The 24,542-nt window shown below is 44.3% G+C and overlaps 1 protein-coding gene across 4 annotated transcripts in view; it reads right to left on the minus strand.

Moving 5' to 3' along the window:
- EFR3B (EFR3 homolog B) overlaps positions 1–6,110 on the minus strand; it is an 89,536-nt gene extending 83,426 nt beyond the window's left edge. For 3 of the 4 annotated variants that reach the window (XM_079940889.1, XM_079940888.1, XM_079940887.1), the window contains exon 1: positions 5,712–6,110. In XM_079940889.1, the coding sequence (XP_079797015.1) occupies positions 5,712–5,718 (7 nt within the window). In that variant the 5' untranslated portion in view covers positions 5,719–6,110. The remainder of the gene's footprint in view (positions 1–5,711) is intronic. The other variant, XM_079940890.1, reaches the window with a different exon arrangement.
- Between the last annotated feature and the right edge of the window lie 18,432 nt (positions 6,111–24,542).

A 24,542-nucleotide genomic window follows, 5' to 3' on the forward strand; every position in this document is an offset into this window, starting at 1 on the left:
CACCTCTGTGCACTTACCCTGGTGTGTCTCCCGGCATGCTCCCCGGCCCCCTACCCCCCAGCCCTCAGAACGTCACACAAATGCCTGCTGTCCTGCGAAGCCCTCCTAATGGCTCCACCTCCCAGTGGGCTCTTCCACGTCCAAATATTGCTGGCTGACCATCTGAAGAGTAGCTCCATTCTACCTCGCGAAACTGTGTAATTTTACTGAACCTGTCTCTGTATCGTTTAATTTTTTGCAGGTTTTACAACTCGTTTGCGCACTGAAACTGGAAACTTCTTGATGGAAGGAACTTTTATACATTTTTTATCCCTCACGATGCCCTGTGTAGTATCATATATAGTTGACACTCCACAAATACTTGATAGTTTATGTCTATTTCCCTTCAAAATACAAAGCATAAAGCAAATGACAGACCCATGGTTAAGTCCTCAATAAATAAACTAATCATACTCATATGACAATTCACTAAAATGCAAAAGATTAGAAAATATAGGAAGTGTTTAACTTCACTAGTAATAAAGAATACAAGTTAAAATTATATAATGTTTCTTATCAAATTAGTAAGATTAGGAAAAAATCTCAACCTTTAATGCTTTTGAGAGTACAAGGAGATAGGTACTCTTATAACTGCTGGTGTTATCGATACAAATTGAAAACAATTTGACAATATGTAACAAATCTTTAAAATGTTTATATGCCTTGATCAACCCATTTGGAGGGCTAGGGAGATACTCCAAGGTGCAGAGAAAGCTCTGTGCACCAGCTACTCTTCCCAGGGTTATAACACTGAATCTTTATGAACAACTTAAATGTACAATAAGGAAATTATATGTCCATTCAGTGGACTGTTACATAGCATTAAAATGGCATTAAAAATGGCAGCCAGTGACTCTGTGTTAACTTGGGGGTGGGGGAATGCTTATATTCTAATGTTAAGTAGAAAAAAATAGAATACCAAATTATGGGAAATGAATAATTCTAACCACATAAACAAATGCATGGAAGGAAAGATATCAAAATAGTAAAAGCAGTTATACTTGTTTATTGTTTACGGTGTTTTCCAGATTTTCTAGAAGGACTGGATGACTACCAGGGGGAAAAAAAAAGATGCTTTTTTTTTTTGGCCACACACCTTGGCTTGTGTGGGATCTTATTTCCCCAACCAGGGATCAAACCCGGGCCCCCTGCAGTAGAAGCGCAGAGTCCAAACCACTGAACCACCAGGGAATTCCCAAAAGATGCTTTTCAAAGTAGATTTTTCTTTTGTTTATACCAGGAACAGTATCACAAGCACTGTTATTAAGTTTATGAGACATAAGCTTAATTTTCTTTTTTTTTTTTTTTTTGCCCCTTTTTAAAAATAAGAAATGGAGAGAAGAGAGAAAGTGGAAGAAAGGGAAGGAGAAAGTGCGGGCAGCTCTCTTATCCTGATTAATCCCTGCAGGAGGTGGGCATTGTCATCCTGTAGAGCCAGGAAACAGGCTCAGAAAGTCAGGTCCAAGGTTACCTGAGGGGCAGAGCCACCATCACAACCAGGGTAACACGCCAGGAGCAAGGCAAGAAAGAGAAAAGAAAGGGCAAAAGCAGGTGAGCACAAAATCTTAGGGGTAATTTACATAACAACATGAAAGGTTGGTTCTAGTGGGTAGAATTGTGGATGGTTTTTTTCCCCCTCCTCCCTTTTCCAGATTTTCCATAAGGTGATATTAACTTTTTGTTTTTATTTATGTGTGATAAGGAAACTGCAACCGTTTGAAATCACTGAGCTGTGAGCAGCCAGAGAGAAGACAGGCTCTACTCACTCCACCCCCCGCCCCGCTACGGGGAATAAAGGAGTCAGGAGGAGAAGGGAGGGGGTGGGGGGACAGCTCCCACCTGAACAAGCCACATGCTGCACCATAGGACTGCGTCAGGATTTGGGGGATGAGGTTGGAGTGTGTGTGTGTGTGTGTGTGTGTCCTGCGATGAGGAGAAGCAGGATCTGTGGAGCTGTCTGCCAAGGTGAGCCTTTGTGCCGCACGTGGAGTCGGCTCCACCCTGCACTTCTCCCCGCCATCCACAAGTCACACACACATGCGCTCTGTAACGCACATTTACAGAAAGTTGTGTGCTGTTCCCTACAGTCGGCTTTCTGAATCACAAAGCATGAAGAAAGGCCTATGTTGGGCATGAGGCAGAACCTAGAGGTGAGGAGGGATTCATTAGTGCATCTTTTGTTTAAGGGAGATTGCGCTACACAGATGGTGGTTCTGGGAAAATGCTTCCCAATCGTCTTCATGGCCTGCTGCCCTGATTCCGGAGGGTAGTGTTTCTTGGAGAGCTCGGCCCCGCCTTGGTGCGTAAGCGGGACGCTCCTAGGTGGGACCACCGTGGCTCCATCCCAGGGGAGAAGCAGAGGGAAACTTTTAATTATGTAATTCTAACACACACAAAAAAACCCTAATGGGAATCCATTTTTTGCAGAGAATTTGCTCACAATCTTCCTCCCCGAGCACAAAGGGCTTTTATAGTTTCCCAGATCCCTTGTCAGTCTGTGTTCAGTTAGAAAAAGAGTGTGGGGGGTCACCTGTGTCCTTTCGGAGAGCCGCTTCCAGAAAGTGGCTGGGCTTTAGGAATGAGTGAGCGGTGAGAAGCAGCTGGGGTGAGTTTGGGGAAGGGAAGGAGAAGTAGTTCAGTGGCTTGAGTGGCTAGCTAGGTCGAGGTGACTTGTGTGTTAAGCTGGGGTGGGAGGTTATGCAAACAGGCATCTTTAGGAGCCAGCAGAGAGGAAAAGAGAAGGGCAAAAAAAAAAAAAAAAAGAGAAGGGCAAAGGTCCAGGAGGACCTGAAGGGCACGGCTCTTGAGCAATTTGTCTTGTGAGTGTAGAACCTCTTATAATGCACTGTCACATCCACGGTCCAGCTCTGAGGCTCACACAGACCTGGGAGGTAGATGGGCCTCTCGCCGTTTTATACAGAGATATCATTCTGAGAGACAAACCCACTTGTCTAAGATGAAACAAACATGAACTGACTGTGGGTTGAGATGGGCTGGCCCCACGTCTAGGATTCTTTCTGTCCCAGATGGTACCGCGTCCTCTAGCAAAGACAAGGGGCCCTTATTCTCCCATAGATGGAAAGAAGAAGATGGGGGAAACTGAGGACACAGGGAGACTGAGTTGTCGGGGGCAGAGGTAAGGTGAGGAGGAGACGAGAGGGGAGGTGAAGATCTGTCCAGCATCACCACGCAGCTGAGAGGCAGCAATGGGAGTGAGATTATGCACACTGATAATGGATCCAGTAACCAGGGTGGATGGTCAAGGGACACCTTTACCTAAAGCTCTTACGTGACTGTTGGCTCTACACAGGGGCCTCACTGCCCATCAGTTAATAAAATCCCTGGTGGCATTTTCCCAGTGAGCATTTACCCAGGGCATCAGGGGAGGGGGAGGGGCACTGAGCTAGGAAGCCCCTGTTTTCATTTTGCCTTTTTCCATCTAACTGTGTCACCTTGGATAAATCACTCAGAAAACAAGAACCAAATATAAGAAGTCTATGATTCTATGCCTTCCCCACCTCCCTATTCACATCTTTTTTCATCATTGATTGCCGCTGAGGAGAGAAAGATTATAAGTATGACACGGACCCTTTCTTTTCATGAGAGCCAAGAAAATACTAAAATCCAGGCCAACAAGCCCTCCCCTTGGAGAGTGGGCACCTGTCACACCTCCTAAGACAAGGCTTTGCACTAAGCGAGATTCAGTAATCATCTCCCAACCAGCACTGGCATGACTTTGCTGCAGGCAAGTATGCAGAGGATTCCTTCATTGCAATCTTTCTATGCATGATTCAGGGGTAAGTACCGTCTCTGTTTGCATCTGGAGGAATAAGAACATATTACAAAACAGAACTGAAAAATCTGTGGTGTATCCAAAAATAGCACGCAGATATTTCAGCCTCCCGGTTCACCTTTCTGTACCATCCAACTCTCCCTTGACTTGCTTCGCACAACAGAGGCAGACTGGGACTCCCAACGCTCAGGCATCCTGGGATCAGTTATCCAACTGTCTCGGACTAAATGCCTCGAGGTGACCCAGCAGAACTAGGGTTCCTAATTCTTACCCATTCTGCTGGGCCTCGTCCTAACTCCTTCCCCACTGCAGGTGCCCCTGCAGTCACATGCTTTTATCAAGTGATCTGCAGCGTTAGCCTGCCCACTCTGCAGAAAAGAACGGGGGGAAAACAGAGAGTAAGAAAATATAGCTGTCTCCTGGGAACCTCACAGCCTCCTAGCTTATAAAACACGACCGCCTTGCTACCTTCCTGCAGACTCCCCATTGGCCAGCAGCACATGCTCGGAAGTCAATCCCCTCCCACCCCACTCCCCAGCCTTGGCCCATCCAAGAGATGATACTTGCTTGAAGGGACCTGATGATGTTCCAACCTGGGTCAGAAATGCACATGTGTGACCAATGGGGCAGGAAAGGAGGCTGATTAAAAGGCTGAGTGTCTCTCTAAACAACGAGGCCCACTGACTGCTGAGCCTTCGTACTACGCTCTCAGCTTCCTGTGTCTCAAACTTTGTGACTCATAGCGCTTGCTTGCAGAATGAGGCAGCTGAGCGGCCTTGGCGATGGGTTAAATCGGGAATGTGCTTTTCTTCCGACACTCACCCCTCAGGTGCCACCTGAGCCTCTACCTGGCCAGGGGGGTGGGAGCTGAGCATAGCTTCAGCTCTTTTGCTGGCCCTAAATAGCTGCAAGAGCCTGATTTCCGATGGACTTAGGTCCATGGGGATCCTCTCTCTGTCTCTGTCTGTCTCTCATACACACACACACCAGTTCAGAGTATCTGGAGGCTCTGTAATGCCGCTGATTTCTAAACTGGTCTGGGTCTCCAGTCCTCCAGTCCTCAGAGCTGCAATCTGAGACCCAGAGTGCTATTTTCTTCACCCACACTGCCTCCAAAACCAGAGGAATTCCTGGAAATTTTTAAAGCAGAACAGGGTATCAAGAGGGTCTGGCTAACTGTTGCACATCAGTTGAGGGGATGGCTGTGGAAGGGGGCTAGAGAGGTCAGGGGACAGCCAGAGGTGGCCACCCAGAGCTGCCCGGCACCCTCAGCAGCGTCTCTCCCGTTCATCCCTGCGGAGGGCATATCTGGAAGTTCGGGAGCTTGGGTGCCACGGGCGGCAGGGGCAAGCAGAGGGCAGGTCCATCCAGGGGCGGCGAGACCAGGCTCCCAGAACTGGCTCTCTGGCCAGCCCTCTGCACCGCGGGCGCCGCCTCCCACATGCTCGGAGCCTGCACAAGACAGGCAGCGAGCGTCTCCCCGCAATCCCGGACCGGCTTCCCGCATAAAACTCCCCAGCACAACCTGCTTTTGTTAATTCTGCAAATGCTGTCACGACACCCCCTGTCTGCTCGGCTCCGAGGGAGACTCGCTTTCCCCAGAACCCAGCCGCTTCGGATCCCCCGAGCCCCCCGCACCCCGACGGACCACCGCCCACCCGCCCCAGCGCCCTCAAACAGCTAGGTCCGAAGGACCTCGAGGACCCTACAGCCCCCAGTCCTGAGCATCTTTGTCCTCCCAGCACAGACGCGCACACAGAGCGACAGAAAGAGCCCAGCCGGGCACCGAGTCCGCGCCCCTGGCCTCGCCGGGGCCCCGCAGGGGGACAATGGTCCTCGTTCTGCAAGTTTGCGAGCCCGGAAGCAGAGCCCTCCTTACCGTACATCTTGGCGGGGCGAGTGCCTCCCGGGAGGCCGCGTCGCCTGCAGCCAGCCCCCGGCGGCGCCGGCCTTTCATTCACAGCCGGGGTGGCCGATGGCGGCGGCCGGCGGAGGCCCGGGCGGGGCGGGAGCAGGAGCTGGAGCAGGAGCGAGAGCGGGGGCCGGACGCCAGAGGGCAGGGGCCGGGAGCCGCACGCCCATTCAGCAGCCCCGGCTGAGCGCGGCCGGCCTCGGCTCGGGTTTCTGGGCAGGGCTGCGCCGAGAGGGGCGGAGGCTATGCTAATGAAGGTCCCTTCCAGCGGGCTCGGCCACTGCCGGGCCGCCCCGCCCAAGCTCCGCCCCGCCCCGCCTCGCCCCCCGGCAATTCCCACCCTCCGAGAAACCCAAATCCCTAGAAGCACCTTTCCCAGGCTGTCGCCCCCAGGTGCTGGGTGGCGCATTTTCCAGAGGCAGCGTCCCGCAGGGGAAGTGACCCACCCTGCTGTCCGAACGCTCAGGCCTACAGCTGAGATCTCCCATAACCCGCGGGCACCGAGGGTCAGCAGGGGTGCTGGAAGCTGCATATGTAGCCCCTCCCCCAAATTTATCCAGAATGCGTTGTCTGATCCAGGGGGCGCCAGGAAGAGGAATTGGGGCATAACCTTCCGCCGTCCCTTGGCCCCCTTAATAAACCCCATTCCCTAATTAAGCCCTCAGCTATGGCCACTCTCTTGCCAAGTGCTCGCTACCAAAGCGCGTCTTTCCTCCGCCAGGTACGCAGGAAACGCACACCGTCCCACCGCTCAAGTGCTGCAGGAAGTCAGCTTGCTTTTCCTCTCCCAGATTCACAAGTGTAATTCACATGCTTTGTGACCAGGATCCTCTCTACCTGTGCCCCAGGGCCGACTTCACCCTCTGGAACCAAGTGAGAAACAGACACAGAGAGGCAGAAGGCTCACGCCCACAGCCTGAAGACAAATTCTAGCCCAGCTCAGGGCTTCCCTAAAGCTTCTCACCCAGCCCCCTCTACATTTCACATTTACCCCAAGGTTGAGGGGTTTTGTCCTCAAAATATTCTACTAGTAGAAGTTAGAGAGGAGAGAATCTTAAAGATGCTGTCATGTCTCTCATTTTAATGAAGAGGAAACTGAGGCTGTGAGAAATTAAATTGTGTCCTTTTTCCTAGATACACTGAGCTGTGTGTCCATAGGCCAGTCATCTCCCTCTCTGAACCTCAGCTTCCTGCAGGACTGTTGGGAAATTTATATAAAACCTACATGCAAGTACACAGTGGGCACTCACGTATTCATTTTCTTTCCTTCCTCACCCAAGGCAGAGACAGAGCCAGAGAGAGACTCTAGGTCACTGGACTCTTGGAACAGTGCTCTCTGTTGTGCCCCAAACCCATGTTTCCCATTTCTCTCTGGCCTCAACACCCCCTCCCACTCTCTTGATGTTTCCAAGTTTTGTTCCTGTTCCTTTACCTCTTTACCTCTCTTAGCAGCACGTGCAAGTCTTGAGGCCCCATGGGAAACTCTGGGAAGGTTCCTAGAGCTCACATTTAACCTAGACCCTCAGATGGTTCACAAAGCAGCTCTGTTTTCTATGTCCAGTTCGAGGACCAGGTCAGGTGACTCTGAGATTCGCTGAGAGTCACTTTTGCCCTTGAACCAGGGCAGAAGGGAGAATTTGGAGTCTAGTTTGGTCTGGATACCCAGAGATACCCCTACCCCCGCAATCTGTGCAACACAAAAGATATTCGTTAAACACTGGTGTCTGCAGCACAGTGGGAAATGCAGTGTCTGTCTTCACAGAGTGAAATCGCTAGCAGGGAGTATAAGACTAATAAATACTGATAAAAACATGTATAAAAACATGACAAGGAAGAATATGGTAAATTGTGCATGAGAAGCACAGACCTCTACTTAAGACGTTCAGAGGGCTGAGAGCCTAATTCATTCTTTTTATCAAATATTTACTGATCACTTTATATTATGTGCTAGACACTGTGGAAGGTGCTCAGGAGAAGGGAGACATGCAAAAATGATAATAAAATGTAACAATTACTATGGTGGAGACCCATAGAAGAAGCAGAGTAGAGCTTCAGGAAGGAAAAAAACATTCAAGATGGGCTTTGAAGAATGGGCAGGATTTCTAGATGTGGAGATAATGTAAATAATTCCAGCCAGAGGGACTACAATTTGCAAAGGTCAGGATGGTAGAGGCGAGAGAGTATGTGAGCCGCTGCCTGGAGTCTCATCTGGCTGGAACAGAGTCTAGGACAGGGAGCAGAAGTAAGAAGGGAAGGGAACTCCCTGGCAGTCCCGTGGTTAGGACTCCGCTCTCTCACTGCCGAGGGCGCAGGTTCAGTCCCTGGTTGGGGAGCTAAAGTCCCACAAGCTGCATGGCGAAGTAGGAAGGGGAGCTGAGAAGGTAGTCTGGCGCCATGCTGGGAGGACTTTGAGCACCGATCCAAAGGCTTTCCTGTTAGATCTAGGGCTGCCAGATTTAGCAAATGAAAATACAGAATGACCAATTAAATTTGAATTTTGAATAAATAAGGAATAATTTTTAGTGTATGTCCCATGAAATACTGGGGACATGTTATACTAAAAAAATTATTTTTGTTTACCTGAAATTCAGATTGGACCTATGTTTTATCTGGCAACTCTAGTTAGCACCATCCTTTGGGAGGGTGCTCCTGGATCCTCATGACTGAACCAGGCCTGGAGTGGTCCTCACCCTCACCCTCACCCCAACCTGTATTCCCAGTTAGATCCCATTGGTATGTGGCCCCTAAGGGCACAGGGATGGGGTCACTCTGGCCAACCTGCACCCTTTGCCATGGGTGCTTTGGCCTGAGCACTCAGGCCCCTCTGGGTCTATATGTTCAGTGGTGGAGGAATCCGGCCCATACTCAGCTTCTCTGAGGGGTAGTCAAGATGTTTAGATAAAATATGTACAGGAAATGGTGCTGTGGAAATCTAGGGTAGTGGTGTTACGTACAAGGAAGCTGGAACACAATACTCCAGCTCACGGTTTAAAACAAAAGTGCAGAACCCAAGGGCCCCAATATCCAGAAGAGTGTGCCCATGAAAAGATGCCAAACAGATATCAACTCTTTGGGTGAACTGTGGAAAGGAGGGAAAGTCAGAATTGGGATTCCTACCCTAACTAGGTTCTTACTCTAGCTGTGGAAATCCAAAACATGGGATGAACGTGACAGTAAGGAAAGTAGAGAAGAAATAACATTTATTGTGTGAGCCACAGGTTCTGTGCCAGGCACTCTACACAGGTTATCTGATGTAATGCTCTGGGCGACCTTGCAAGATCCATACTATTATTCCCGTTTTACAGCTGGGAAACTGAGACCCTGTCCTAATTTAATCATAATTTTTACAGCTTGGGCCGTACTGTGGATGCAGTTTAGTTTTTTCCTTCGTGAAGCTCTACTCTGCTTCTTCTATGGCCCTCCACCATAGGAATTGGAATTCTAGTAAATGAGCAGGAGCTCAAGCCCAAGAAACTCTTGCCCAAGACACACTTTCTTTCCACCACGCTGTGATGCCTTACAGTCCACACTGAGAGTCACATAACCACTGCACTTTGGACTTCCCTGGTGGTCCAGTGGTTAAGACTCCGTGCTGCCAATGCAGGGGGCACAGGTTTGATCCTTGGTCGGGGAAGTTCTGCACACGGCCAGGAAAAAAAAAAAAGGCAACTGCACTTTAAATGAAGTTTTTTTTCCCCAACAACTTCTAAGATGGTCTAAAGCACCGTGCCCCCTTCCCTTGATTTACCTGCATTTACTCCTTTCTCACCCGTATTTCACTCCCTCATTACTTGGGTTTGGAGGGTAGAGATTGGAGAGAGTCTCAGGCTAAACAGACCAAAGCAGGTGCTCTAATTTCCACCCCATTCCTAGACCATCATTGGTGGCCCCCCTGTGGCCTCACCTGCCTTCAGAGCCCGAGGGCCTCCTGGGACTAGTTGGGTCAGGCGGAGGAGCTATGCCTTAGAAAAGGTGATTATTCTTTGACCAAACTTGCCCTGGTTACCACAGTCACTCTGAACAATGTCCTTTGTTGAGACAGCTCAAAGGATCCCCTCTGCCGTGAGCAAGCACCACAATTCCCACAGTTTCCTTTTGAACTAGAGGCTGAATTGCCCTGAGTTACAGAGAAAGGCAGCTTAGAAGAAAGAGGCAATCTACAGTCATCACATAAAACCCAGGACCCTCACTTGCATCCGAGGTTCCACACCTCCAGGCCTGTCCTTTAGCCCAGGAGTCTGGCTTCCTGATGCTCCTGCCTCCCATGGCCCCCAGGGGATTGACTTTGTCTGCTCAAAAGCCTCTAATCTCCCCAACAGCCACACAACTGCAGCAGCTCTTATTGTGGGTACCAGCCTTGAGCGGCCAACAGCTTTAAAGGGCCTTTTCCAGAGGGAGGGAAGAGGGAAGAAAGTGACGGCCCTGGGGAATACAGCTTCAGGGGAAAATATCACAGCGACCCAGTGAAGGGCTGAGGGAGCCGAGGGGAGAATGGGCCCCTGAGATTGTCAGGTAGCCGATTAGCTGTGAAGCCTGAAACAGAACTCGGGATTCCTGACTCCCGGCCTGGTGACTTGAACCCCTGGCACTTCTCCCTTAAAGCCGGTACCTTGACCTACTTCTCAGAAGCTGCAGAGAAAGAACAGCCTCTAAAAACGATACCCAAGTATAGGAGCAGGTGGGTATCCAAGGGCTGAAGAAGTCATCTCCACAACCCACAAAACAGCTCAGGAGCCAGGTCAGGAGGACGCACTCTTGGCCAGGTCCCTGAGAGCTGCCTCGGGCTGCAGGGAGAGTCTCAGGGGCACCAAGCTGCCTGCTGCTGTGAGAGCAGGGCCTGAGTGCCTGGGGTGGAGAAGGCTGCTGCAGACAGATTTTACCTCCTCTAAACCAGATTTCACCAGTGAGTGAGGGAAGTTTGGGATACTGATTATTGACAAGTCGAGGTTTAAATGTACTAAGGCAGATCTCCAGCCACCATCATTTTCACTGCCTTTTGTGTACCCTGTGTTCACTCTGCAGAGAAGGGTCAGGCTGCCTTCATTTACTGCTGTTCCCTACGGTCCCTGGAAAAGAGGCTTCTCTTTTACTTGAAGATCAAATCCATGTTTCCGGTAAAAAACTCAGGCATTATCATGCCCTTAACCCTGACTCCTCTGTCCTTTCACTCTCTCCTTGCTCCAGGCTGTCAAGAGATACCTGCTCCCCACTGATTACCTCCCATCTCCAAGTGTGATACTTGCCCCCACGGGACCCAAGCCCACCCACGCTCTGAAGGACTTGAAAGCCCATGGTGTCATTTTTATTTGTTGATAGACGTGACTTAGAAAACACGGGAAGTGGAGAGCTGGTCAGGTAGATGATCTCAGAAGGTCAAATCTGGCTTTCCTAGCCATAGCTGAGGAGACCTGCAGCAAACAAGGTGTGATGGAACCTTGAAGGAACAGGCTTGCCCAGGGGCTGGCCAACCTGGTTAAAGAAAGGTTTAAATGAAATTGGAGGAGAGGAAGAAAAACAGCTCCAGAAAGTTGCAAACCTGGCTACTGGGGAAAAAACCAGAAAGACATATGAGATGCTGAGCTCTAAGAGCTGAAAGTGGAGCCGGTGGAGGAGGAAGAGCCCGAGGACCTCACTGGGGCCAGATGCCAGCTCTCCGAGGAAGTTACCCTGGCCTGCCTGAGCCAAACCCAGTCTCCCTGGCCTTGTCTATTCACTGCCTCAGATTGACGTTGGACCCTGAAATCACCCCTCCTTCTCCCCCAAAGGATGCTGACTTACACTCATCGGCTCAGCTTTTGGCAGCCCTGCAGTTAGGAATCCCTGGCCCGTTTCCCCCTCCCTGGACTCTGCCCGGCTGCAGGACTCCTCTTTGATAATCAGTCCCAATTATCAGCTTCTAAATCTCTAGCCCAGTTTTCTCTTTTCTGGCTCAGGGATGACAGATCACTTCAGTCTCATGAGAGGATGCTCAGCAATTCTCAGGTGAAAATAATGGAGAAGCTCAGACATCTATAGGCCAACATGCACATACCCAAAAAGTCAATTTGATTTTGAACCTGTTAATATCTGATGTCTGTTAGGTTAGGACTCATTTGTGTTCTAATTTACAGAACATGCATTTATCGAGAGCCTGCTACATGCAAGAGACTCTGTTAGACACAGTGAGGAGAGACAACTAAGAATGTCCTTGCCATTCAGAAAACTGACACTCTAGGAGAGAAGGTAAGTCAAGACAGAAATATGACATGTCAGAAAAGAGATAAAAATAGTTCTAGGACTTAGACTCTGAAAGCTGCAAAATGCTGCTTTAAAAAATTAAAGAAAATACAAATAAATAGAAAGACATCCATGTTCATGGATTGGAAGATTTAATATTGTTAAGATGCCCATAGTTTCCAAAATGATCTTCAGATTTAATGCAATCCCTACTGAAATTCCAATGGCGTTTTTCTCATAAATAGAAAAAAACAACCCTAAAATTCATATTGAACCAGAAAAGACTCTGAATAGTCAAAGCAATTTTGAGAAAGAAGAACAAATTGAAAACGTCACACTTCCTGATTTCAAGTTATATTACAAAGTGATAGCAATCAAAACAGTGTGGTACTGGCATAAAGAAAGACATATAGACAAATGGAATAAAATGGAGAGACCAGAAATGGACCCTCACATGTATGATCAAATGATTTTCAACAAGCATGCCAAGACCATTCAATGAAGAAAGAAAAGTCACTTCAACAAATGGTGCTGGGAAAACTACATATCCTCATGCAAAAGAATGAAGTTAGACACTTATTTTACATCATACACAAAATTAATTCAAAATGGATTAAAGATTTAAACATAAGGCTTGAAACTGTAAAACTTAGAAGAAAATATAGTGAAAAAATCTCCTGCACATTGGTCTTGGAGATAATTTTTTGGATATGACACCAAAAGTACAGGTAGCAAAAGCAAAAATAAACAAATAGGACTACATCAACCTAAAAAGCTTCTGTATAGCAGGAAACAATCAACAAAATGAAAAGGAAACCTATGGAATAGGAGAAAATATTTACAAACCATATATCTGATAAGGGGTTAATATCTAAAATATATGAGAAACTCATACAACTTAATAGCAAATAATAATAATAACAACTAACCTGATTTTAAAATGGGCAAAGGAATTCCCTGGTAGTCCAGTGGTCAGGACTCCACACTGCCACTGCAGGGGGCTCGGGTTAGATCCTTGGTCGGAGAACTAAGCTCCCGCAAACCACATGGTGCGGCCAAAAAAAAAAAAAAAAGAAAAATGGGCAAAGGATCTGAATATACGTTTTTCCAAAGAAGACATACAAATGGTCAACAGGTATCTAAAAACGTACTCAACATCACTAATCATCAGGGAAATGCAAACCAAAACCACAGTGAGATATCACTTCATGTCTGTTAGGATGGCTATTATCAAAAAGGCAAGCGATAACAGAAGTCGGTCAGAGTGTGGAGAAAAAAAGAACTATTGTACACTGTTGGTGGGAATGTAAATTGGTACAGCCAGCATGGAAAGCAGCATGGAAGTTGTGTAAAAAATAAAAAAATAGAATTACCATACAACCCAGCAATTCCACTTCTGAATGTATAGCTGAAGGAAATGAAATCAGTATTTTGAAGAGATATCTCCACTCCCATGTTTGTTGCAGCATTATTCACAATAGCCAAGATATGGAAACAACCTAAGTGTTCATCAAAGGATGAATGGATAAAGAAAATGTGATATATATATATATATATATATATATATATATAAAACTTCTTTGTGGCCCAATATATGATCTATCCTGGAGAATGTTTCATGTACGCTTGAAAGGATTGGATCCTGGGGAGCCAAACATCCACATATATCTTCCTTCCCAAATTTCCAGCATAAAAGCATTCCTACTTAATATAATGCAACAATTCCTCCTACAATTAAAAATATACTATATCCTTCCCAAGAGGAGAAAGTCCTAGCCTGTCAGTTACTGAATTCAGCTCCAAGTGTAGCGTCTCAGAGTGATATCCATTGTTCCTCTATTTCATCATGACTTGTCTCAATATTTGCGTCCTATAAATTAAATGATTATTTTAAATAATACCAGCATATGCTATATAAAATAGTAGACAAGACAGGAAGAGGAAATTAGAGAGAATTTACCTGAAGTAGATAAATTAAAGTATTTAGTATACCAGGGAAGGAAGCACAAGTGAAAATGGACTTGGTAGGGGAAATTTCCCTGTAATCAGGTTAATGTACAGCCTCCATCCCTACCACCTTGGCCACTTTGTTTGATCCCACTGAGCAGGCATTGGGGTAGCTTGGGAAGGAACCTGAATGATATTCTCAGAGTGAGTAATCTGTTCACCTGATTAATTGGGTCCATTCCATTAGGTTTTTCCACATTCTTCTTCCCCAAATGACTTCAGTGCTATTTCTGACCAAGATGTCAGTCCAAATACTTCTTCCTCAAAATTCTCCTTCAGTCTCGTTCCAAGTTCCTAACCATAAAGCCCAAACACCAGACACTGCCCATGACTCATTGTAAATTCTTACTTCAGGTTATCTCTTCTTTTGGATAGAGATATGCTGTGTGAAGTTCTGCCTACTGGGAGTATATTTCATCTCCACTGTCCTTTGGGACTAATCTGAGTGGGGTTGCTACTAGATTTGGCTAGTAGGGAACTAACTCCATATGAGATCATGGAGTTGAGGAAGGGGCAGCAAGGCAGCAGAAATTGGCATACTGGAAGTGTGAGCAAACTTCTCAAATAATTTATTGTGCTTTCAGGACCTGCTTGGACATTTTCTCATACACATTGCTTTCTAGTGTGCTGCTAACCACACCCAACCTTATGGCATTGTGGCTCAGATGATACCAAGTTCATGATGGACAGCTCAAGATAGCATTGTCACCAGGTGCTCCACAGTTGACATTCACTGCTTTTTCAGAAGCAGGCTGAGAAGTATCTCTTACAAAGACAACAGTTGCTTGCTGAAGAGGTCGTAGATTGATGGAAAACCATAGGGGTCTCCACAGTGATTCTCTTAATTAGGCTTGCCACAAGCTCCATTTAGCAACTCAATCTGCCATTGATAACTCAAGCACCCTTTGAATCCACTGGGTCATTAAGGCCACATATGCTGCAGCCTAGAGAAAATTTTCTTTCTTTGGGCCTTACTCAAAACTTGGAAGTCTTTTAAGTCACTTGGTAAACAGTTTGGAGAAGCACACCAAAATGTGAAATATATTACCTGGAAAGTCCAAGAAGGCCCAGTAAGCACTGGGCTTCTTTCTTTGTGATGAGAGTACCAGGGGTTACAAAGTGTTCTTCATTTTGTATGAACTCTCCTGACATGACTTAGACCACTGAACCTCTAGAAATCCCTGAGGCAACAGACCCCTGTACTTTCTTAGAATTTTCCTGCCTCCCTCTTTCTTTCATGTTTTTTTTTTTTTGTTGTTGTTGTTGTTTTTGTTTGTTTTTACCAAGGTACCTAGGGTACCTGATACTTCTGGGTCTCCATATCTGATCATCATGATGTCATCCATATTTTACTGTAGCATGATGTCCAATGGGATAGAAAGACAATCAGTGTCTTATGCATTTAAATTGTAGTACAGAAACAGAGAGATGACATAGTGCTGAGGAAAATGGTGTGTTTCTCCACCAGGTGAAAGCAACCTTTTTCTCTGGTGTTTTCTAATTACTGGGATAAAAAAACATTAGAACATTAGGGATAAGCTGCAGTCTTCTGGGTACCAAAGTCCACATTGTTTTGATCTAGTAGGAGACCCCAACTGGAACAGCAGATACAATCGGAGGCATCACCTAGTTAAGTTTATAATAAACCAGGGGTACTGAGGACCCATGTTATTCTCAGGATCCAGCCAGATTCTTCACTATCTCAACTAAAGAGTTAATGGAAATATGATAGAACTCTGTACCGTGCAGCTAACAAGACTATTATGGTGGCAACTGTATTAATGACTTCCTTGGGGAGGTAGTATTGTTTTTGACTGTTTTTTGGTTTGTTTGTTTAGTAGGAGGGATTGCAGGTACTTCAACATGGCCCTGTTTACCTAATAAGCCTTATTCCACAGGTGAGGAATCCATTTCTATGATTATGCCAATCTCTGAGACTGTTTAGTCCAACTCGAAACTCAAGAACTGAGGAAATAACTGTGGGATTTCTCTGGGATTCTAGGGCCCACTGTGAAGTAGATTCTGGTCAAAATTCCACTTACGAGCTGGCTCCCATAAGCCCCACTCCAACCAGTGGGCAATAGCAGTATTAAGTGTTCTGAAGAATTAGTGTTAGCTCAAAGTCAATGTCCAATAACCCATAAATGATCCTTTTACTTCCCCTCAAGTTACCTCGGTAAATGGCCACAATTCCCTTTGGGAAAGGGTAGAGGAAATATAAACTGTTTTACTTGTGGTGGCTGCAGTGTTGTTCCTCAAAAGTACCCAGGCTTTCCCTTTATTCATGGAATCTTGGATCTAGTAATTGGATGTGGGGCTGTCACTCTATTGTATTGACTTGAATCAAATGTTTTTGATTGGAGTTTGGTTTTGAAATTTTTGAATTATTTATTCAAAATAATAATTTTTAAATTATTTATTTTTAAAAATATATTTTAAATCAAATGGGATCCCAGTGGCTAATTATTTATTTTGGTACTGAGGACTCATGATAAAAAAAAAAAAAGTGAAGGTCTGAAACTTCATGCTGACCTTGCTGCCCCAGATGGCGATTAAGTGCCCATATAGCCTCTGCTGAGCCAGGATCTGTCCACTGTGATTGAAATAAGAGGGGGAGGGGCTTTTCATCTGTAGCATATCACAGGCATTCCTGGCCTACTTAGAGTAGCCACTAAAGCACTCTCAAAGGTTTCTTTCATGAGCTTTTTCTGGGCCTCCTTAGAGACATAGAAAGAAGACATGATAAATGCCCTCCAATATTTCTATCTTCCAATGTCTTTGAATTTCTTCCTCAACGTTATACCACATTGTACCTCAGCTTTGTTTAGCATTCTCTATTGTGACTAGGTTTTAGGCAACCCACGAAGAAAATACTTAGAAACACTTCCAACTACTCAAGCCAAGATGTTAAATTCAAATTTCTAGCAAATGCACCCTTGTCGATAAATTCAGCCTGAATCTAAGTTTTGTTTTTTCCTCCTTAGAAAAATCCATCCTCATGTGTGTTTCCCCCATTTTCATGTAAATTAGCAAATCTTGGTGTGTGCATCTGTGTATGTGTGTGTGCCGATCCCTAATCCCAGTTTATACCTTGTAATTGGCCCCTTGGGTGCGCTGGTACCTAATTTTAGTCAAATGTTTGGAGATAATGAGGAGTGAAGGGAGTAGAACACAGGATAATTGGCTTCCTTCAGTAAGGTGACTCCCTTCGGTGGATCTTCATGGAAAGCAATAATAACCTCATTAGATATGGCTGATGATGGAGGCTCAGTGAGGTTTAGGGGTACAGGGTTCCCCAAGTTCTTCAGATATTCACATATATCCCCACTGTAGTTCTTGAGGTACAGCACTTTCCTGATCAATGCCCTAACTTTCACATAAGAGACCTGGTGAGGCTGTAAATTCAGTGGACTTTGTAATCTGACAACTCATGGAGTCTGGCTTTCAGTTATCTCGGTCATGCAGCTGTAAGAAATGAGTTTCTTTTTTGTACAGTCTTAGAGAACGTTACAATTTGTATTATGATCTGAAAATTTAAGGATTTGAGCTTGCCATTTATTTTTGTTTAAGCAAACTAGATGCAACAGAAGAAGTGACACCATCCTGTAGTCCTTTAATTCTTTTTGACTCTCCTGGTTTGGCAGGAGCAAATAGTTGCTTCTAATGAGCAGCAATCAGAGACTTTATTTATCTTTTAATTTTTCCTACCATTTTATGTCACGGACATATCATCCCTATAGACTAACAGAATATTTTCTGCTCTTGGTATTAAGTAACCAGCTAGCAGGTTCCCTGTCTCATCCATTTCCCCAAGGTTCTGTTGCCTGCAACCATCTCCCAGCACCAATTTCTCTGTACTACTCAAAGATCTTGGTCCAGATAACATAAACTAACTCCGGCTAACTTAGAAAAGAAATTCCTTGGAATGGTATAGGATCACAGAGTCAACGGGAAGGCGAAGATCAAAACCCAGCCAGGAACCAAGAGAGATTGGGCATGCAAATACGATCAAGATCATGCCACCAGAATAAGGCCACCATCACTGGCACCACCACTGCTGGCTGCTGTCACTCTTGGTGTCACAAAGGATGCCCCCTCCCCACATCTGTACTCTTCTACCATCGAAACGACAACAAATAAAACCTCTCACCTTCTGTGTCTTCACATTCCTCATTCAATATTAAAAATCCTGCGCAGTAGCATCTGGCTCACTGAGCCTAGATCACATGCTAATACCTTTGGTGGAGAACAAGGAGAGCCGTCCCCTTTGGTTTCCACAGTGGGAGGTGGAGCTCTGTCTCCCACATCTTTTGGATTCCCTCAGATAAGAAGGATGTTTAGATGCTAGGTGGTCCCACTCCTTTCCCCCCAGGAAAAGTCTACTGTAGTCCTTAAATGGAAAGGATTTAGAACAAACATTGCAAAGAGAGAATTAAAGCCTAAGGTAGGCAAAGTAATTTAATAAAGTTAATTATTTTAATACGTTTAAAATTTTTTAATTTATTTAAAATTAATTACCAAAACCCCCCATGTCTAGACAAATTTCTTCCTAAGATGCTAAGAAGACTTGGAAAACGGATTGCAAAGCAGCTATCAATAAACTTTAAAAATTCATGAGAAACTAGAGAGGACTTGAAACTGGGTTGACCTTGTATGAAAGGAAAGAGTAGGTTCTGCTAATTACCAGCTTGGTGGTGAATATTGACAATTAATAGAATCCCCTGATTAAACAGAGTTGCTTGCTGTGAACACCTAAAAAGTAATTAAGTGAACAGCTGGAGCCAGTATGAACTTGTTAAGGACAAATCATAGTACCCATCTTTTTTTTCCTTTTTGAATCAATTGATAGATTTGCAGGCCATTGGTGGACAACATGAGATTGTTATAAAAACTGTTAACTTTAGAGTTAAAAATATCTTTATTTGCTTTTAGTGTAAAAATAAAACATGGTAATTATAGAAAAGGTAGATAGTTTTCTAGTTTAATAACCCCCAACTATTACCTCTGCTTCCTTTCCACTGAAAAACACTAAAATTACACTAAGGGAACAAGAAAGATAAAAATTCATAAGGATAAAGAAATTAGGAGAGGAGATAAAAGGATTAATAATGACAACAAATGTTTGGAAGATGAAAAATAAATTGACGAGTGGTAACTGATTTGGCAGAGAAAAATAAGCTGAAAGCAGGTGCCTACAGAAGATGCCAATGAAAGACAATTTAGGCAGCAGAAGCCCAGAAAGGCTCAGGAATCAAAGGCACTAAGAACCTCAGATGTAAAGGGTAGAGTTGAAAACAGGTACAAACCCTGACCATCTACATTTCTGATAATCATTTTAGTGAGTTGCTTTTAAATATAAACTATCAGCCAATCAGACCTTTAAGAAAAGCATCTAACATGAAAGAGAACAAAACACAAAACAAATAAACAGCGAAAAGAATTTGTAGGATATAGAGACAGATCCTGCATGCCACTCAGCATGGCCAAAAAATAGGAAAAAAAAAAAAGTCTGCGAAAATGGGGCTCTTTGTTGTTTTTTATATCAACAAAGAGAGAAGATTTTATGTCTATGAAAGATGACATTTTACACTTAGAGCCTTATCAGTTTGTTGTACAGGCAAGGGGTAGCCAACTGGGTAAACCTCCCATATGCAAGAGCACTCTTGTTTTATTTTGTTTTACGTATCGGGATTTTTAAAATGTCTTTAAATTTTTTTAAGGGTTCTAGAGTTAGAATTTCTGATTGTAAGCAACCGAAACTAAAACTGGATAAGTTAAGAAAAATGCAATTCATTAGAAAGTTATGGGTAGTTCACCAAATAAAAAGCATAAGTGAAAAATCAGAATCAGAAAGGGCAGGAGTCAGGGGAGCTCTGGGCTCCTGGCAGCAGGAATTAATAGCCATTTGGATCAGGGCATGACTGCTGTGATGCATCAGTTCCAACTTTTCTTTGGTCCTTTATGTGCTAGAAGACAGAACCAGCCCAACTGTCCTAGGTTGGGCCAGATATACACCCTCTGGCTAGGGAAGCAAAAGATACCTTATGAGATAGTTTCACTAAAAGTACCCAGTGAGAAAGGGAAATTTTCCCCGAAGAAAGTCAGAGTGATATTATTAGAAGAGTGAATAAAAACTAGAGGGAAAACCCCACCAAATTTCTACAATATCTATGGCTAAAAATAAGCTTGGAAACCATGAATCTGCAGAATTCTGTTTTTTTATTTTGCAATGACAAAGAATAATTCATCGAAAGTTTGTACAAAAATGTATTAGTTAATTAATGACTCATTGGACATTAAGGGTTTTTTTTTTCTATTTTTTGCTTTTACAAACAGTACCTCAGCAAACATCCTTAGAGCCCCATTTTCGCAGACTTCTTTTTTTTTTTTTCCTATTTTTTGGCCATGCTGAGTGGCATGCAGGATCTTAGTTCCCCAACCAGGGGAAGCTGCGGCCCCTGCAGTGGAAGCCCGGAGTCTTAACCACTGGACCGCCAGGGAAGTCCTGCAGACATATTTATTAAGAAGTGGTAATTTTTGTCTTCTTTATAGAATGATTATAGACCAGGTGGAAACTTGTACCCTGAATGGATTACACATGAAGAATGCTGCTGGTCCATTGATGCTGATTTACAGAGACTTTCCTAAAGTTATATTGATTTTGCCCTTGGTCTTTTTCTGGTCACCAATTTTATAGATGATTCAAATATAACATTAAGGGCTTCCCTGGTGGCGCAGTGGTTGAGAGTCCGCCTGCCAATGCAGGGGACATGGGTTCGAGCCCTGGTCCGGGAGGATCCTGCATGCCGTGGAGCAACTGGGCCCGTGCGCCACAGCTGCTGAGCCTGCACTCTGAAGCCCGTGGGCCACGACTGCTGAGCCCGCATGCCACGACTGCTGAGCCCGCATGCCACAACTGCTGAAGCCCACACACCTATAGCCCCTGCTCCGCAACAAGAGAAGCCACCACAATGAGAAGCCCGTGCAACGCAACGAAGGGTAGCCTCTGCTCTCCGCAACTAGAGAAAAGCCTGCGCGCAGCAACGAAGACCCAACGCAGCCAAAAATTAAATAAATAAATAAAAGACTTATTTAACAAACTTACAGATGACGTAGATCTAAGAATGATGACAAATATGATAATAGAATGTCATCAAACTTCAAAATGATCTGTATGAGCTAAAACACTGGGTCCAAACCAACAAAATTAAAACTAATAGGAACAATTTAAAAGTTCTGTATCTGTTTAAAAAAAAAAATCAACTGCCTAGAGACAGGAAGGTTAAGTGCTATTTGGACAGAAATTCACACAAAAAGGTCTGAAGATTTTATTAAATGCAAGGTCAATATAACTTAACAGTATGATATGGCTGCTAAAAAACAAAAACAGTGTAGTCTTAGAATGTATTAAAATAAGTAAAATGTCTAGATCTTTGGTGGTGTTGGCACCTTGCACCTTTTGCCTGGTCAGACTAAATAGAGTTTGGGGTTTAATTTTGACTGGTTACACTTTAGAAGAGATATTAACAAATTGGAGTGCAAAGAAGGCATCTGGAAGGTATAATAATAACTTACTGAGTGCTCACTATGTACCAGCTACCATACTGAAAACATTTAGAGAGCTAGGAAGTAGGTATAACTTTATACCTATTTTACAGATGGGAAGATTGAGCCATGGGAAATTAGATAACTTGCTCAAGTTTACCCAGCTAGAAAGTGGGACTGAAACCCAGTAGTCCAAGCCCAGAGATAGCTGTCAACCACCCCACTCACTGCTTCTCTATTTTAAAGCAAAACATATGACTCCACCATACATGTGTGATTTGAGGAACTCTGAGCAGATCCTCTGCAGAGAAATATCTCACTGGTTAGCTGGCCTGTACAAACAGACCAGTTATGCACTTGAATTTTATAGTTCTTTTTTTTTTTTTTTTTTTTTTTTTTTTTTTTTGTGGTACGCGGGCCTCTCACTGTTGTGGCCTCTCCCGTTGCGGAGCACAGGCTCCGGACTCGCAGGCTCAGCGGCCATGGCTCATGGGCCCAGCCGCTCCGCGGCATGTGGGATCTTCCCAGACCGGGGAGCGAACCCGTGTCCCCTGCATCGGCAGGCGGACTCTCAACCACTGCGCCACCAGGGAAGCCCTATAGTTCTTTTATATCTAAATCTAAATATCTAAATATTTTACAAATTGAAAGTCAGCTGAGAAAAGATTTTGATAAAAGGGAGAATTGCCCACAGGTGCTATACAGTAGAATTGATTCATTCAACTATTTATTGAGTGCTACAGTGTACTTGACAATGTGGTAGGCCCTGATAACAGAATGATGAAAAAGGCTATCATGGGAATTCCCTGGCCGTCCAGTGGTTAGGACTTGGTGCTTTCACTGCTGGGGCCTGGGTTCAATCCCTGGTCAGGGAACTAAGATCCTGCAAGCCATGGTGTGGCAAAAAAGAAAAAAAAAAAAAACACCAGAAAAAAAAAAAGAAAAGAAAAAGAAAGAAAAAGGCTATCGTTTCTTTACCCTGGCAGAATTTACCTCCAATGAAGGGCTGAATAACAGAATAAGTGATAGTAGCAAATATAGTTGGTGAATAAAAAAAGAGGGGGAACTATGGAATCATATGATAGGGAAATCTTCCCCAGTCTAGTGGGGTAGCAGGTGGGGGTGGGGGTGAATTTCCTCGGGAAGTGAAGGCCACGTTGAAACTTGAAGAGTCGGTCAACACTTTCCCCAGAGAAAGGGATGTAGACAGAAAGAGTTTACCAGGAAAGGGGAGCTGTTCATTTAATCCCAGTAAGAAATGATGATGGTTAAGTCATGGGCTGTGCGGTGAATAGAGAATGGATTTTCCAAAGAATGGTGTGCATACCATCAATCAATACTTATTACTTCAGGTGCTTCGCAGATATATACATCCCTTTACTAAGTGTGTGTTTTTTTGTGTGTGTGTGTTTTTTTAATATGTATTAGAAAAATATATAACTAGCATATCAAACCTGTGATTTCCCAGACAGGATTGTTTAATATGAAACTAGATGCTTGAGTTTTAAAAAGAAAGTTTTAAAAAGAAAGGGGCTGCTACACAAGCACAACACACAACAGAGAATACAGAGAGACAGGCAACACACACACACACACACACACACACACACACACACTCAAATGACCATAAAGATAACCTTCTGTTTGGAGCCAGGATCTGTCTCACACCTCTACGCTGAAGCCAGGGAAATGCGTGACGCCTGGTTTAGGCTCAGGATATGGGAAAGGAGACAAATGTGTCATCGCTGTGGCCAGGAGCAAGCATGCCTGAGTCACGGAAACACGCTGTCCTTCCTCCTTTCTCCATGTGACCCACCGGCAGCTCTGGGAATAACCAGTGCTGGTCCCTAGCCACATGGTTTAAGGGACAGCCAGAGATTTAGTTCTGAGACATCACGATGACTATTTTGGAACAAAGAAGGAAGTGGGAAAGCAGAGTGCTAGTAGCAATAACACTGGAGACTGACAGTCCAGCTCTTAGCCACGTTCCCCATGGAGGAGGCCATGTTCCTGGGATGTCCCAGGGCCCACTTCAACCTTGACCCAATGCTTTTTTCCTAATATCAGAGGATTCAGTTGTTAGGACTTGCCAGGGTGATATGGAGTTTTCCAAGGGCAATAGAAATCATTGGGAAAGAGTCCGTGAGTAAATTCTTCTACAATCCCTTCTTAACATCTAAAAATACATCATATGAAATAATGTAACTGAACAAAGTTTAAAAAAGGAAGACCACGGAATGTGAAAATGATTCATGACAAATATAACTCGTAGAAGTTTACATTCCTAAAAAATCTGGATCTAATAAAAATGTATATGGCTGATCAGCTTCTACCTGGCAATTGACCAGAGTAGGAAAGGATAAGAATAGACTTATACACAGGAAAATAGATAGAAACCATCGATAGAAATTAAACTATCTAATTCTAAATTATTGATAGAAATTAGGTAAATATCAATCAAACAACTTAGAGATTCTATTATATGTTTATAGTATAGTAAAAGTGAAATAATAAAAGCCAGCATCAGATTCAAGAATCCCAAAGGAAAAAACATTTGCACGGTGATGCATTCACTGTATTACTTATGATGCTCAAAATAATTTAGAAACAGCTCCTAAATCTCTCACAATAAAGATATGGTTGAATAAACGATGGCATGTCAATAAATGGAATATTATATAGTCATTAAAAATAGTAAGTGCGATGGTCATCAACATGTGTATATTTGGAAAAAATGCAGGAAGACAAGGAGTATGTAGGCAACAATTCCAAGTGAATGTGCACCTTCTAATGAGGGTTAGAAATGGTTTCAGAGAGGTGTACTTGGCTTATGGGGTTTCCTTTTCTATAAAGATAAGTGCATGACAGAAAGTGTATACAGACATATATAAAAGAGGGGGTGGAGAGCAATTTCTTTTTTCTCCTTGATTCCCAGGGAGACCATAAGGATGAATTAAGTGGTTTGAACTTCTTGGATGAAAATATTAGATGCTTGAATTGGTGAATGGTTCGGGTACTTCCTTGGAGACA

Source organism: Stenella coeruleoalba (assembly GCF_951394435.1).
Source record: "Stenella coeruleoalba genome assembly, chromosome: 13".
NCBI classification, from domain to species: Eukaryota; Metazoa; Chordata; class Mammalia; order Artiodactyla; family Delphinidae; genus Stenella; species Stenella coeruleoalba.